Raw genomic sequence first — 14,818 nt, forward strand, 5'->3', positions numbered from 1 at the left:
TGTGTGTGTGTGTGTGTGTGTGTGTGTGTGTGTGTGTGTGTGTGTGTTTGTACAGGCATGCTTGCTAGTTATGTGTAAACTATGTGGAAGCTACAAGTTGACATCGATAACTTCTATCAGTCTCTACTTTGCTTTTTTGTTTGTTTTTGTTTTTTTTTTTTTTTTTTTTTTTTTTGAGACAGGGTTTCTCTGTGTAGCACTGGCTATCCTGGAATTCACTCTGTAGACCAGGCTGGACTCGAACTCAAAAGTCCACCTGCCTCTGCCTCCCAAGTGCTGAGATTAAAGGTGTGTGCCACCACTGCCCTGCCTACTTTGTTTTTTTAAGACAGGGTCTTTCCTAAATCTGGAGCACCTCTACTTCAGCCGCACTTGGTCAGCAAGCCCAGGAATCCTTTTGTTTCCCCAGCGCTAGAATTATTGATAAATACCATTAGCTCTTATTCAAGTACTATTGTAGCTCCTCCAAACTCAGGTCCTCATGCCTGTGAAGCAAGCACTTTTACCCACTGAGCATCTCCCCATCCTGGAAAAGGTCACATTTGACCAAAGGCTTGAAGCCTTAAGGTAACAAAGATGGTTAGTTAAAGGGCTGTGGGGGAAAAATTATTCCAGGTAGAGGAAACAAGTGGGCAGAGACTTTTAAGGCAGAGTCTGCCCGGCAGTGCCTTTGCTGGAAGATCACAAGTTTAAGACCTGCCCGGGGCCACATAACATCTTGCTTCAAAAACGGGGAATGGGGGTGGGGGAAGGCCCTGGAGAGATGCCTCTGTGGTTAAGAGCGCTGACTGCTCTTCCAGAGGTCCTGAGTTCAATTCCCAGCAACCACATGGTGGCTCACAACCATCTTAATGGGATCTGATGCCCTCTTCTGGTGTGTCTGAAGACAGCTACAGTGTACTCATATATAAAATAAATGAATAAATCTTTAAAAAAAGGGGGGGGAAGGAGTGGGATGGGTAGGAAAGGGTAGAAAAGATCAGTTGGTAGGGTGCATGCCTTGTATAGCTTCAAGCCCTGGCTTTAATCCTCAGCATTTCATTAAACCAGATGTGGTGGTGCATATCTGCAACTTCAGACTCGGGAGGTGGAGGGAAGAAGATCAGATGCTCAAGGTTATCTTTGGCTACATGGAGAGTTTGAGGACAGCCTGAGCTACATGAAACCCTGTCTCAAAAACAACAATGTATGTGATAGAAGCACAGGGAGCAAGGGCCACATAGCCCTTCTCCTGACCATCTTTCTCACCTACTTCAAGCCTTTGGTCAAATGTGACCTTCTCCCAGACGGGGAGATGCTCAGTGGGTAAGGTGTTAGTTACACAGGCATGAGGACCCGAGTTTGGAGGAGCTGCAGTAGTACTCACAGAAGAGAACCAACGGATGGGTGTAAGGTCTTTTGTGGGGCTGGAGAGCTGGCTCAGAGACTCAGAGCACTTGCTGCTTTTGCCATTCCCAATACTGTGAACACCCACATAGCTGCTCAAAACGGTCTGTTTCCCAGGGCTCTGATGCTTTCTTTTGGCCTCAGGGATGCATATGCACATACATACTCAGGCAAACAATCATACAAATACAACAAAATAAACAAAAATTTAGAAAGCCATTCATAGAATTCTTTGTAAATGGCTACTTGGGCTGGTTCTCAGTTAGGAGAAGCCTGGTGAGTTCTCTGGCAAAGCAGCAAGTGCTCTTGACTGCTGAGCTATCTCTTCAGCTGCAGTTTTGATACCGTAAGTTCTGATTTAGTTTTGCTGTTTTGATATAAGATGTATATGTCTTTGTTTATTTGCAACAGGATCTCACTCACTCTCTAGCCCAGGCTCATCTGGAATTCACTATGTAGCCTGGGCTGGCCTCACATTAGCAGCAATCCTCCTGTGTCAGCCTCTAAGTGCTGAGAGTACTGTCATGGGCCACCACATCTGACTTGAATCAAGTTTATGGAAACTTGACATGATTAACCTTGTTGACAATTTATTGTTCCAAAGCCTTATTGAATTTGCAAGGCTGAAACAACCTCTTAGGTCAATAAGAATGGCAGGAACTGTTTATCTTAAAGATCTGCAGGATAAGACATACAGATGACACAGGTATTCACATCCATTCATTTGTTAATTTAGTGATTAGTTATGGCCTGCCACGTGTCAAGTCTCAGCTCTTTGCTTGGAGATTAGTGAACTAGTCCCTGCTGTGAGGGAGACAGACACAGAGCAAACAGTCATAAGTGAGAATGAACAAAGCATTTGGATGTAGCTGGTTGTGCTGTACAGGCATTTAATGCTATCATTAGGGAGGCAAAAATCAGGTGGATCTCTGTGAGTTTGAGGCCAGCTTGGTCTACATAGCCAGCTTCAGGACAGCTAAGGAATATGTAGCAAGCTTGTCTTAAAAAAACAAAAAACAAAAAACAAAGTGTTGGGGGGAGTATTTTGGTGGGGCTAAAAAGAAGACTTAGTGGTTAGGAGCACTTTTCCAGAGGATAGGGGTTCGATTCCCAGCACCCACATGGTGGCTCACAACTGGCCATCTGACTCCAGTTCCAGGGGATCCAATGCTCACTTCTGGCCTCTGAGGGCACTAGGCACCCATGGGGCACACAGACATGTAGCAAAAAAACCCACCATATATATATGAAAAGTTTGGGTCCTAGGCATAGCATTCTATCCAAGAAATAATGCAATTCCTATGAGACAGGATCACTTATGTCATTTAATAAAGAACATTTGTAGCCAATTTCTGGAAATGACTGAAGTTCAAAAGCCACAGCATTTATATAGGACAGCTTCTGCAGAGACAGAAGAGAAGCATCTTGACAACATGAGAACTACTGCTAACTCAATATCATACATTCTACCTGCTGTGGTCCATACTAAATCCAGACTAAAATCTCATCTGCTCTTTGAGAACTACTTTTCCCTCTGAGGAGAGTTACCACAAGACTTTGCTTTGTTGTTCAGTGTTAGTTAATAAGTCAGTCATAGATATTGCATTGTCTATTATGCCTCAGGCAAGCAAACAGTGTGCAACTGTCACGTTTATTGTTTAGAGGGGATGACACAGTATACAAATCATTACAGGTGGAATGGATGTATCTCTCTATCTTTCTCTGTACATGTGTGTATGTTTTTGCATGCAAGTGTGCATATTCATGTATGCATATGTAGAAGCAAAAAGAGGATGTTGTGTCTTTTTTATTGCCTCATTGTTTTTTTCAAGATATGGTTTCTTTGTGTAATCTTTGCTGTCTTGGAACTCTCTCTGTAGACTAGGCTGGCCTCAAACTCACAAAGATCTGCCTGCCTCTGCCTCCCGAGTGCTCGGATTAAAAGCGTGCACCATCACTGCCCAGCTTCCATCCTACTTTTTGAGACAGTCTCACACTGAACTTATTTCAGGTCTCAGGCCCACCATATGTCTAGAAATGAACTCAAGCTGGACTTACAGAAGGATTTCTGGAGGTTAGATAGAGGCCAGCCTTCCTCGGGAATTTGTGAAACTGGTATACCTCCCCCAAAGGAATCCCCCTCCCCTGCTGCTTATCTTCTGAATACTCCTCATTTTCCTACCCACTGCTCTCTTGCAGTATCTATCTCCCTAACTGGATGCTCTCACCAGACTCATGGCTCTCCTGGGCCAGGCTCTCTCGCTGCCTTCATCTGCTCTCTTCCAGATGCCTTGATATCTTCTCTCACCCACAATAAAAACCTTCCCCCAGAATGAGTGGTAGTGGCCCACACTTTTAGTCCCAGAGGTAGAGGTAGGCAGATTTCTGAGTTTAAAGTCAACCTGATCTATAGAGTGAGTTCCAGGACAGCCAGGGCAACACAGAAAAACCCTGTGTCAACAAACAAACAAACAAACAAACAGTCAAACAAACAAAAAAACCAAACCTACTCTCCTCCTCCTGTGCAATGATATGGGCATGTCCACAGAATCTTTAATGTACCCTAACACATATAAAAGGTACTGTGGGAGACTGAACTGAAAAGATTAAGCAAAGGTTCCCTGAGAAAGTGTTATTTAATTAGTTAAATTAATTTTATTTTTTTTCAGTGAGGATAGAATCCAGAGTATTGCCTAAGCTAGGCAAGTACATTGCCACTGAGCTATAGCTCCAGTCCTTATTTTAGGGAATTTTTTGGAGGCAAGGTTTCACTCTGTAGCCCAGGCTGGGTTGGAACTTACTACATAGCCCAGGCTGGTCTCAAATTTGCAACAATTCTCCTACTTCACCACCCACTCCTAAGTGCTGGGTTTACATGCACTCCCAGCTCCCAGCTATTTATTAATTTCTTTGGAGATACTCTCTTACTATGAAGACTATGCTGGCCTATAATTTATGATCTTTTGCTTTAGCCTTCTGAGCTGGGATTATAGATGTGTGCTACCATACCTGGTTTAAGAAAGCGATGTCTAAACTGATATCTAAAAAGGAATGATGTTAACCTGGACAAAAAAAAAGAAGAACATGTTCTTGTATTGCGTATTTCCCTAGAACCTAACAGCTCTCAACCGAAGTAGGCATGATGACATTGCTTGCTTTACTACATGCTCTGGAATGTCAGAGGCTCATAAATGTGACTATAGAACCCCAAGTCCCTAGTACAGAGCGCAAAGACATACTTCCTGATCAACGGCATAATATTTGAGAAGGAAATTCAAGCAAATAGTATCTGTCAGAGAGTAAGTATAGTCTCTCAGGGGTAGCAATTCTGTTTAGAGGCACGTGTACAGGAACTGAAGAACAAAGATATACATACCTGTCATAAATCTTGGCAATCCTCAGTTCTCCTCTTCCCTTTCGCAAGCTGATTCTTGTTGTTGAAGCGTGAGCCAGAATGTGTCCACCAATGGGTTTTTTGGGATCAGCCTGAAAGCTGAATCAATAAAGCACTCCTTCAGGTTTCATTTGGATAGACAGTGGTGCTTGGCAAGGAAGAGGCTGCCTCTGTGACTGGGATGGCAAGATGGTGTGGGAATGCATTCTCTCTCTCTCTCTCTCTCTCTCTCTCTCTCTCTCTCTCTCTCTCTCCATGTGTGCACGTGCATGTGTGTGTATGTGTGTGTGTGTGTACAGATTTCAGAAGTCAAACTCAGGTGTGCCTTAGGCTCTATCTACCTTGTGTTTGAGACAGGCTGTCACTAGAACCTGGTGGGCTTACTGCTTAGGCTAGCCTGGATGGCCTATGAGCCTGAGACTGGCCTGTCCCCACCTCCCAGCACGGAGATTACAGACTTTTGCCACTATGACTGGCTTTGTATGTGGGTATTGGAGATTAAACTTGGGACCTCACACTTTGATAGCAAATACTTTACAATTGACCTCTCTCCCTAGCTCCCAGATCTGTAATCTAAAACAAACAAGAGAGGCTTATATGCAAACTGTGGAGAGCAGCATTTAAAGATACTATACCATTGCCATCTAGTTTAGGCTTCTGAGAGTCCCTGATAAGCAGTTCCTCTTTTGTTGTTTTTATTTTTGGTTTTTGAGACTAGGTTTTGTAGCTCAGATTAGCTAGAAGCTAATTCATAATCCTCTTGCCTTAGTCGCTTGACAACTGCTGTGTACTACCATATCAGCATATAATTCATGTTCTGTTTGAATTTTTAAAAGTAAATTACTATTGAAGGCTGGGTTAGAACATTTGCCTACAATGTTTAAGGCCCTGGACTCAATCACTAGCGCACGCACACACACACACACACACACACACACACACAAAACAATAAATGAACATTTTAAAAGTACAAGCAAGGGCTAGGGATAAAGGTAGAGTGCTTGCCTACTTTTCCCAAGATCCTAGGCTCAATTCCCAGCACCACCGAGAGAGAAAGAGAGGGGAGGGGAATAAACATTCATTATCTTAGCATATCAGTTGAGGTTAAAAATTGTCCTTAAAAACTACAAATACTGGATTTATTTACTCATTAACTCATTTATCAGGAATATTTACTAATGGCATATGTGCCAAGAACTATTTTAGTCTAATGACTAAGAATTGTCTAAGCTAGGCAGATGGAAAGCTGAGCAGAAGTACTGAAAGTTCAAGGCAAGCCTGGGCTATATGGTGAAACTTTGTCTCTAAATAGGTAAATAAATAAACTGATGAATACTCTAGACTTTCTCCTCGAGGCTCAGTAATTAAAAGCAATTGTGAACTCCTCCCTTCCCTCCTCGTCTGTAGTGCTGTGATAGAACCCAGGGCCTCACATATACTAGAAAAATGTTTTACTACTAAGTTATATCCTTAATCCAGAGAGCCTTTCTAATCTTTTAAAATTATTTTCTGTGTATGAGAGCTTTGCCTTCATGTGTATCTGTGCACCACATGTGCTGGTTCTTGGGGAGGTGCTGAGCCTCCATGCAGGAATTGAACCCAGTTACTTTGCAACAACAGCAAGTGCTCTTAATGACTGAGCCAACTCTCCATCCCCCAGAAAGCCTCTTTCTTGTTCATTGTATGGTGGAGTCCTTCCATGTTACACATGTTGTGAAGGCGCAGTGAGAACAATACTGGAAATACTTTTACCGTTGTTGCCCATAGTTTATTCTCTAAATATGGATATTTGAGGAATACAGTCATACACGCTGGTTGCAGTGGTGTGTGCCTGTAATCCTAACACTGGGGAGGTGGGAGCTTCCTCAGGTTTGCTGGTCAACAGTCTAACTGAATTGGTAAGCTCCAGGTGCAGTGAGAGACCCTGTCCCAAAATTAAGGAGGGAAGTAGCTGAAGAAGACATCTGATGTCAATTTCTAGCCTGCACACACACGTGCACACATATGTGCATACACATGCATGCACACTTCCTCATTCACATGAATATTTGTATACACACAAGCAGTAAGCTCTTAACTATGCGTAGTCATTGTTATTCAAAAATTGTAACAGCAAAGAAGTTACAAATACTATTGATATTCACCTTGAGAGATGCTTGAGGACTAACATTCCCAATGCCAAAAAGTAAATATTTCTTCTTATAAGAGAAAGGCGGTTGGGGATGAGCAGTGGTGGCATCTAGCACTTGGGAGGCAAAGGCAGGATATCTGTGAATTTAAGGTCAGTCTTGTCTATAGAGCGAGTTCCAGGACAGCCAAGGCTACACAGAAAAACCCCGTTTCAAAGAAACAACAACAACAAAAACCAAAACCAAAATGAAACAGTGTTCAGGGTTTGGTGTAATGAGGATGTGGCTGACTGGTGTAAGATTAAACATGTAGTCTATAGGTTGGTAAGAAAGAAGCTCTCTAAAGATAAAACTGCTATGATTGACTACACAGTTCTGAGGATAGACCAGAGTTGCATACCCGGAACTGTATAATCTAATTATTTATCATGTTTGTGATTGCCACAGGCAGATGTGAGCTACCTAATGTGTGTGCCACAAACAGAACTCCAGTCCCTTAGAAGAGCAGAAAGTGCTTCTAACTGATGAGCCATCTTTCCAACCCTACAAGAACAGCTCTTGGTGAAACTGTATGAAGAAAGCAGTAGCCAGATAGTTGAGGCTATCAACAGTCAAGAAGTCAGAGGCTGGATGATCTATCAGGATGTAGAAGCCACAGTATAGGGAAGCAAAAAAGACATCTCAGTTGGATGAGCCAGCTCTATAGTGTTTATAGGTCATATGGCCTGTGGGTGGTTCTTCATGGTTTCACAGGAACTCTATCCTGTACAGACATGGTTTAGACAGGCTGATAGCATTCTAATCTGAACTGTGAGATCTGAGTCTGCAACAATGATTTATGCTTCTTTTTAGAATATATTTATTTGTGTGTGTCTGTGTTTGTACATACATATTTGTATGTGTGTGTGCGCGTGCCTGTGAATGTGCAGAGGCCAGAAGATGGTACTCTCTATCACTCTCCGCATATTTCTTTGAGACACTATCTCTCCCTAAACATTTTACTTGGTTAGGAAGGAAGCCAGCAAGCCCAGTAAATTTCTTGCCTCCTCCCCCTTATTGCTGAGGCTACAGGTCTACCTGGGATATCTGGCTTATCACATGGGTGCTGGGATCTGAACTCTAGTTCTTACAGTTGTATGACACACACTCTTAACCACTACACCATCTCTCCAGCCTCTGATTTATTTATATTCTGCCAGTAGTACTATTACTCACTAATTTATTTATTTGTTTGTTTGGTTGTTTTTTTTGAGACAGGGTTTCTTTGTGTACCCCTGGGTATCCTGGAAAACACACACACACACACACACACACACACACACACACACACACAAAGCACAAGTGACTTTGGAGGCTCTGGAATAGCAGAAAGTGTTCATACCCACTGAGCCATTTCTCTAACCCACCTTTTCTATTTTTAAGTCGAATGCTTAAGGTATTTGTTGTAGTAATGGAAACCTAACATAACTACTTACAAACTTAACTAGAGTTATACTAAGTTTTTCCTCCAACATCCAAATTTCTTTTTTCTTTTTGTTGTTGCTCAAGTAAATCCTCTTCTACCTCAATGCCTTTGCACATTATTTTACGTCTGAAGTGAAAGGCCCTTTCCCTACCAGGTTTACTCAGGCACTCCACTCATCCCTCAGGTGCCTCCTTCTAGGAACCTGAAGCTCCGTGGTCTCCTGCCATGGCGTGTATTTTTCTATTAAAGCATCCCTTTGCCAGGGGTAGACTGCTTACCTATCATGTGCATCCCTAGCGTCACACAGGGAAAGAGAAAGCATCCTTCACTGTTAATCTAGATAATCCCCATGCATCTACTCTCTAGATAAGTGTATGCCACATGAAGGTCTATCATGAACACTGCAAAAAACACAGAGAAGATAATTTGGCTCTCCCTGGTCGAGGACTTTCTGGACACATTCTTGTAACATCTCTTTAAAGAAACTACACCAAAGAACGTTTGGAAGAATTTTGAATAGAAAGGCAAATATAAAGCTGGGCATGGTGGCATGCACCTTTAACTCCCTCACTCTAGAGGCAGAGGCAGGTGGATCTCTGAGAATTAAAAGCCAGCCTGCTCTACATAGGGAGGTCCAGGATGGCTGGGGCTACATAGTGAGACCCTATCTCAAGATAAAATAAAATAAATAAAAATTAAAAATAAAGACAAATATTTAAAAAGACAGTTTTTCCAGCTATCCTAGTTGAAGTAAATTCTCTGCTGGCTGTTCTGGAAACCTGTCCACAAGAGGCACAGTGGAGCTTCTAGATAAATGGCCAAGATCTTTTTCTTAACAAATTCCTGTCCCTAATGTGACTCTCTACACACCATAGGGAAGATCTTCTACTGCCTGTCCTGGATGGCTTCAGGTGAAGAGTCTGAGCATTAACAATGTCACCTCCGCCGGGTGGTGGTGGCGCATGCCTTTAATCTCAGCACTTGGGAGGCAGAGGCAGGCGGATTTCTGAGTTCGAGGCCAGCCTGGTCTACAGAGTGAGTTCCAGGACAGCCAGGGCTACGCAGAGAAACCCTGTCTCGAAAAACCAAAAAAAAAAAAAAAAAAAAGAAAAAGAAAGAAAAAACAAATGTCACCTCCAAAGGCAGATGAGCTATATGAGGAAATTACTACAGGCTATTCAAAGGGGCTGCAAACTACAAAATGTTATCAAAATGACTCAAACTTTTGAGATCATATTTAATCAAAATAGACTATGAAATATCAACAGCCTTAGCTTTGACAGAATTAATTCAAATTTTGTTTGCTCTGTCAACAATTCTGTGCATAACTGTATATGGAAGTTTTAGCCCTTAATATTTATTATATAGGTCACCAATACTTGATAATATAATAAAAGATACAAAATCCCATCCAGCAAAATGAACATATGTACACATACATAAAATTTTTATGTAAGTTTAGGAGTGCCATTGAACCAAGATTTACCGAGTCCTCACTATGAAAGACATCCTTTTAAGTCATCTCTATTTCACTTTGCTTGTATATAAGATTTAGTAATAATTTGGATTAAAACTTGGATTCTGTATAGGGAGAATTGGTCTATGTATAGGGAGTGTGCACTCACTGGTCACGTGAACTTCAAATATAGCTAAATTTTCCTTAACAGACTAATCCTCTGTCTTTTTCTGAGTCTTATGAACTAACTTCAAGATTCCCCTGAGAGAAGGATTTATTGATCCAAACACACTATTGAGGCCTGCTCCTTTTAACATAACTGTAGCCATTTTGGATACAGTCTCCATTTTGCTCATAAGGTGAAAATAAGTTCAGGTTCTCAGACTCCACTTCCCAGAAGTAATAATCCATGGCTGACACTAAAGAATGCTACCAGTAAGCCAAAAAGTTATAGCTGAATTACTTATGCTCTGTAATCTCAGTGCTCTGAAACTCCCCTGTTCTGTACCCATCCACCACCCCTCTTACCTTATTCAGGACCAGTCAGCTTAAAGGTTAGCTGATAATACTCTGTCTAGTTAACCAGAATGTTGGACTGCTCCCCTCCCTGTCTTTTAAACTTCTGAACGTGTTTTATCCTTTAAAAAGCCTACTTTCAGGACAGATGAGTACTACAATTAGGCACCCGAGTGCTTTTTATGGTCCTGAACGTTCAGTCTTGGGGTGTGCATTCAATAAACTATTCTTGCTTAATTAAGATCAGTGTTCATATGGTTTGTGTGATGATTCCTGAACCCCAACACACACCTCTGCTTAAAGGCTGAGGGCCCCAAACAGGGCCTTTCTGTCCTAGACATTTCACTAGAATAGGTGTATCCCTGCAAAGTCTCTGAGTGCCAACATCCTAGTTTTTCCTCAGGCAGGTATAGCCCTGATGTGCTGTGTGGTTTATGAGCTTTAGAATTAGGCCTGAGTTCAAAGGCTGGTTTGTCAGCTCTGAAACCTCAGGAAAAATGTTTAACCTTTCTGTTTCTGACTCTTTATGAGGAATCATAATGGTATCAATTGGAAGGACAATTGTAAGACTAAGATGAAATAATTCAGGTAAAGTCTTAGCTTAGTGACTACGGTTCTATCCTAATCTTAGTGATCTGCTGTTCTAACCTTGACTCAAATATTTACTACCTATTTCATAGTAAAATGTGGAGTGGGGTGGACTCCTGCCTTTTAGGACTGTTGTGAGGACTCAAGATACTATGAATAACTTATTGGAGGCCACCCTATACCAGGAACCATGGCTGCTCATTTATACACACTAGCTCTATCGTGTCAGCAAACTTACTACATAAGATATCCTTAATTAAACATTTCAATTTAAACAGTCATCTCTCAATGAAACAGTTCAAGAAAATTTTCTTCAAGTTCCTGATTACTGAAGCAGTCACAGGCTTGAAGTGACATATAAGGAGGTGGCATAGCAGCCTGCATTCTTCCAGAGAGCTTTAATTTACATCTATTTCTGACCAAGTTAACAGCATCAGAAAACCTCCCACGTCCCTCCTATAGCCTTTTACATTTTCTTCTCCTCTCATTTCCTCTTTTCTGTGGAGAATGAGGGAGCGGGTGGGGGCAGATATTAGTTAGGAGTAAGGAGGAACAGAAAGAGATTTTCCCACTTTGGTTGACAGGACATGGCATATTCTATCATTCTGGCCTTCCAACTTCAAGTTAGCTGAGGTCATGAAGAATAGATCTGAGATGAAATAAGATAGACTGTAAGAACACAGTGAGACTAAGAAGAATCAGCTTCTTTTCTTTGTTGTTTGTATTTTTTGTTGTTGTTATTGTTGTAGTGGTTGTGGTGAAGGAATGGAGTCAACCCAAAGCCTTGTGCATGCTAGGTGTGCTGGTTAGTTTTATGTCAACTTGAGACAAGCTAAAGTCATCTGAGAAGAAGGATCCTCAATAAGAAAATGCTTTCATAAGATCAGGTGTATACTGGGTGTGGGGGTGCACACTTTTAATGCCAGAACTTGGGAGGCAGAGGCAGGCAGATCTCTGTGAGTGCAGGGTCAGCCTGGTCTACAAAGTGAGTTCCAGTAGTAGTTGTTGTTATTGTTAAGTAATACATCTTTTTTGTCTGCTCCCCAAGTATGTACACATTAAAATAGTTTCCCCCCTCATCTTTTGAAATTAGAATTCTTGTTTGGTGGGGTGGAGTGGGGAGAGGTTCAACCACATATTAAGACTGGCTTCATAGAAAGCACAGGAAGGTGGAACAGGGGGAGGTATATCAGAGTCACATAAGAATTACATAAGATTATACAGAAAAGCTTCTGGTGCCTGGAAAGTAATTAGTAAGTATAAGATCTCTTAATTGAGGGGTGGGAGAGTGAAGAGAAGAATGAGTTTCAAATGATCTAAACACTTTTCATAAGGTCACTGTGCTAGTGACCATAAACATATTACTTCCTCATTTAAGTTGATAATGTTAAGTCATAGGTTGACATGCTTAATGAGTAAGTGATACATTCACAAGGCTGCAAATATTCTGGATGGCTTTTTTGTTTAAGAATCACAGACACAAAAGAAGTATGTGGTGACATCATGGTCTCTCTCAACGCTTATTTGCCCTGGTGTGCAGCTTACCAGGCCCGTCCTCTGACTTGCATCTCTAGGACCCCTGGGCTGGATCGTTCCAACCCTAAAGTCTGAATGTGCAGCCCTATCTAGGAGTCTCTGCTCTGCTGCATCATACAGCAGCTCCTTGCCTCTATAATTTTGTTCTTTTTTAATACAATGTGCCATCAAGTATAATGCATGGGATACAAGCCTCAATTATTGTCAGTGTACTTGGGGATTCATACCAATTATAGTGATATTTCTCTGACAGGCTCCAGGCGAGCTAAGCTTGGAGTTCCTCAACACCAAGAAACAAAGATATTTTCTGTAGGGGAGGGTTTCTAATAGCATTGAAGATCCTTTAGTTTAAAACTGTCCCCATTTTTCATTTAGATGTGGTAATTTTGTGTTTTACATGAAGACATGTATTTAATCTGTACTGTTATAATTTAATATACTTCAGAACATATTAATTACAGTGAGCCTTGTTTCCTTACAGCTTGGCTACGTGGAAGAGATTCTCACAGCAGACTTATACTGCAAAAATACTCGGCTTTGTGACCTTTGCTGGCTCTTTGCTTAGCTCTCCTCATCATGGACTGTCCGGCCTTCCTCTCCAGTTATTTCCCTTCCATCACCTCTCAAGTCTTCCTCCACTGTCTTACCAGAGTAATTTCAAGATGATTTTACTCTTTTTGAAACTTTTTACAAATACAAGAAAAAAGAACCTCTATCTGACCTAATTTCTTTTGCCTTGTAACTCAAGAGTGACAGTTGGGCCTCCTCAGTGCTCCCTCCCCACACCTGAAGAGAGAACAGTGCTCTTTAACTTGTACTGTTTTATCTGAATGCAGCCCACTTCCTCCCTCTGAGCCAATGAGTCATTTTCTCTTTTTAAAGCAAGCCTTTAAAATCTTCCATTTCTCGTTAGTTTAAAATTAATCTCTTTGTGAAGTACTTCATGTCCTGTCTGTATACAAAAGACACTCCATAGAGAAAAGATTGCTCTAAGCATCCAAAGACTACACTACAGATGAAGTGATAGGGGACATATCAAGACTTTAAAATACTAAGCTAAATAGATAAATAGATACCATTTATCTTTCTCCTTTATTGAGACAAAGGTTTTTGTTTCTTTAGTTTGCTAATGAATTTGCAGACTCTTGTTACCTAGTAGGTTTTCAATAATATTTGAATTAATGAATAGCTAGTTTTCTCCTCAATCTTTTATCTTTTGAAAGGGAGAGGAGATGAACTTAAGGCTTTCCACATGCTAACCACACAGCCTACCACTAAGCTATACTTTTGGTTCCCTCCATATTTTAACTTTCTTTTGACTATTTACATAGTTGATTTTTTTCCATATTAATTTTTTTCCCTTTAGCTAAGTAGAAAATACTCATAAAAGAATTGAAGGGTAAAGGATACATTAAAATGCAAAAGATGCAGCAGTGTTCTTCGGCAAGTTTTTAAATGATGATGGCTGGAGAGACAGCTCAATGACGAAGAGTGTTGGCTGTTTTTGCAGAAGACCTGGATTTGGTTCCCAGCACCCACGTGGTGGCTTACAATGACCTGTAACTCCAGTTCCAGGGAATCTAGTGCTGTCCTCTGGCTCTACCTGGCACCAAGCATACATGTGTTGCACATACATACATGCAGGCACTCAGACATACACATTAAATAAAAGTAAATGGATAAATAAATAAATGCCTGAAGAGAGGCACATTCATTTCAGCACAACTTAGAGAATTTTGCACTGTTATTAACTATCTGCTAAGTGGGCTGAAGAAATGGTTCGGCGGTTAAGAGCACTGTCTGCTCTTTCAGAGGTACTGAGTTCAATTCCCAGCAACCACATGGTGACTCACAACCATCTGTAATGGGATCTGATGCCCTCTTCTGGTGTGTCTGAAGACAGTGACAGTGTAATCATATACAAAAAAAAGTAAATCTTACAAAAAAAAAGTATCAGCCGGGCGGTGGTGGTGCATGCCTTTAATCCCAGCACTTGGGAGGCAGAGGCAGGCGGATTTCTGAGTTCGAGGCCAGCCTGGTCTACAGAGTGAGCCCCAGGACAGCCTGGGCTACCCAGAGAAACTCTGTCTCAGAAAACTAGAAAAAAAAAAGTATCTGCTAGTATAGTGTCTCATTTTATATGCACATAATAGAAGCACTGCCTTGGTTTAATGTAAAATTACACTGTTTTGCAACATAGGAGTAAGGATTAATTTGGTCAAGAATTATTGACAGGTGCTAAAATAAATGGTGAAAGCTGATTGCAAAACATGATACTACATGGTGTGAGCATCACTCAGAAATCACTAAATTTCAAAGAGGTGTTTTTGTGGCTTTACTAATGAAGA

At 41.3% G+C, this 14,818-nt stretch overlaps 1 protein-coding gene across 2 annotated transcripts in view; it reads right to left on the bottom strand.

Annotated features, from left to right (window-relative positions):
- Positions 1-14,818, bottom strand: part of Dmc1 (DNA meiotic recombinase 1) — a 36,938-nt gene that overhangs the window by 1,341 nt on the left and 20,779 nt on the right. For both annotated transcript variants that reach the window (XM_028790004.1, XM_028790003.1), the window contains one exon: positions 4,763-4,879. In XM_028790004.1, the coding sequence (XP_028645837.1) occupies positions 4,763-4,879 (117 nt within the window). The remainder of the gene's footprint in view (positions 1-4,762; positions 4,880-14,818) is intronic.

This window comes from Grammomys surdaster, unplaced genomic scaffold (genome assembly GCF_004785775.1).
Source record: "Grammomys surdaster isolate TR1022 unplaced genomic scaffold, NIH_TR_1.0 125852, whole genome shotgun sequence".
NCBI lineage: Eukaryota > Metazoa > Chordata > Mammalia > Rodentia > Muridae > Grammomys > Grammomys surdaster.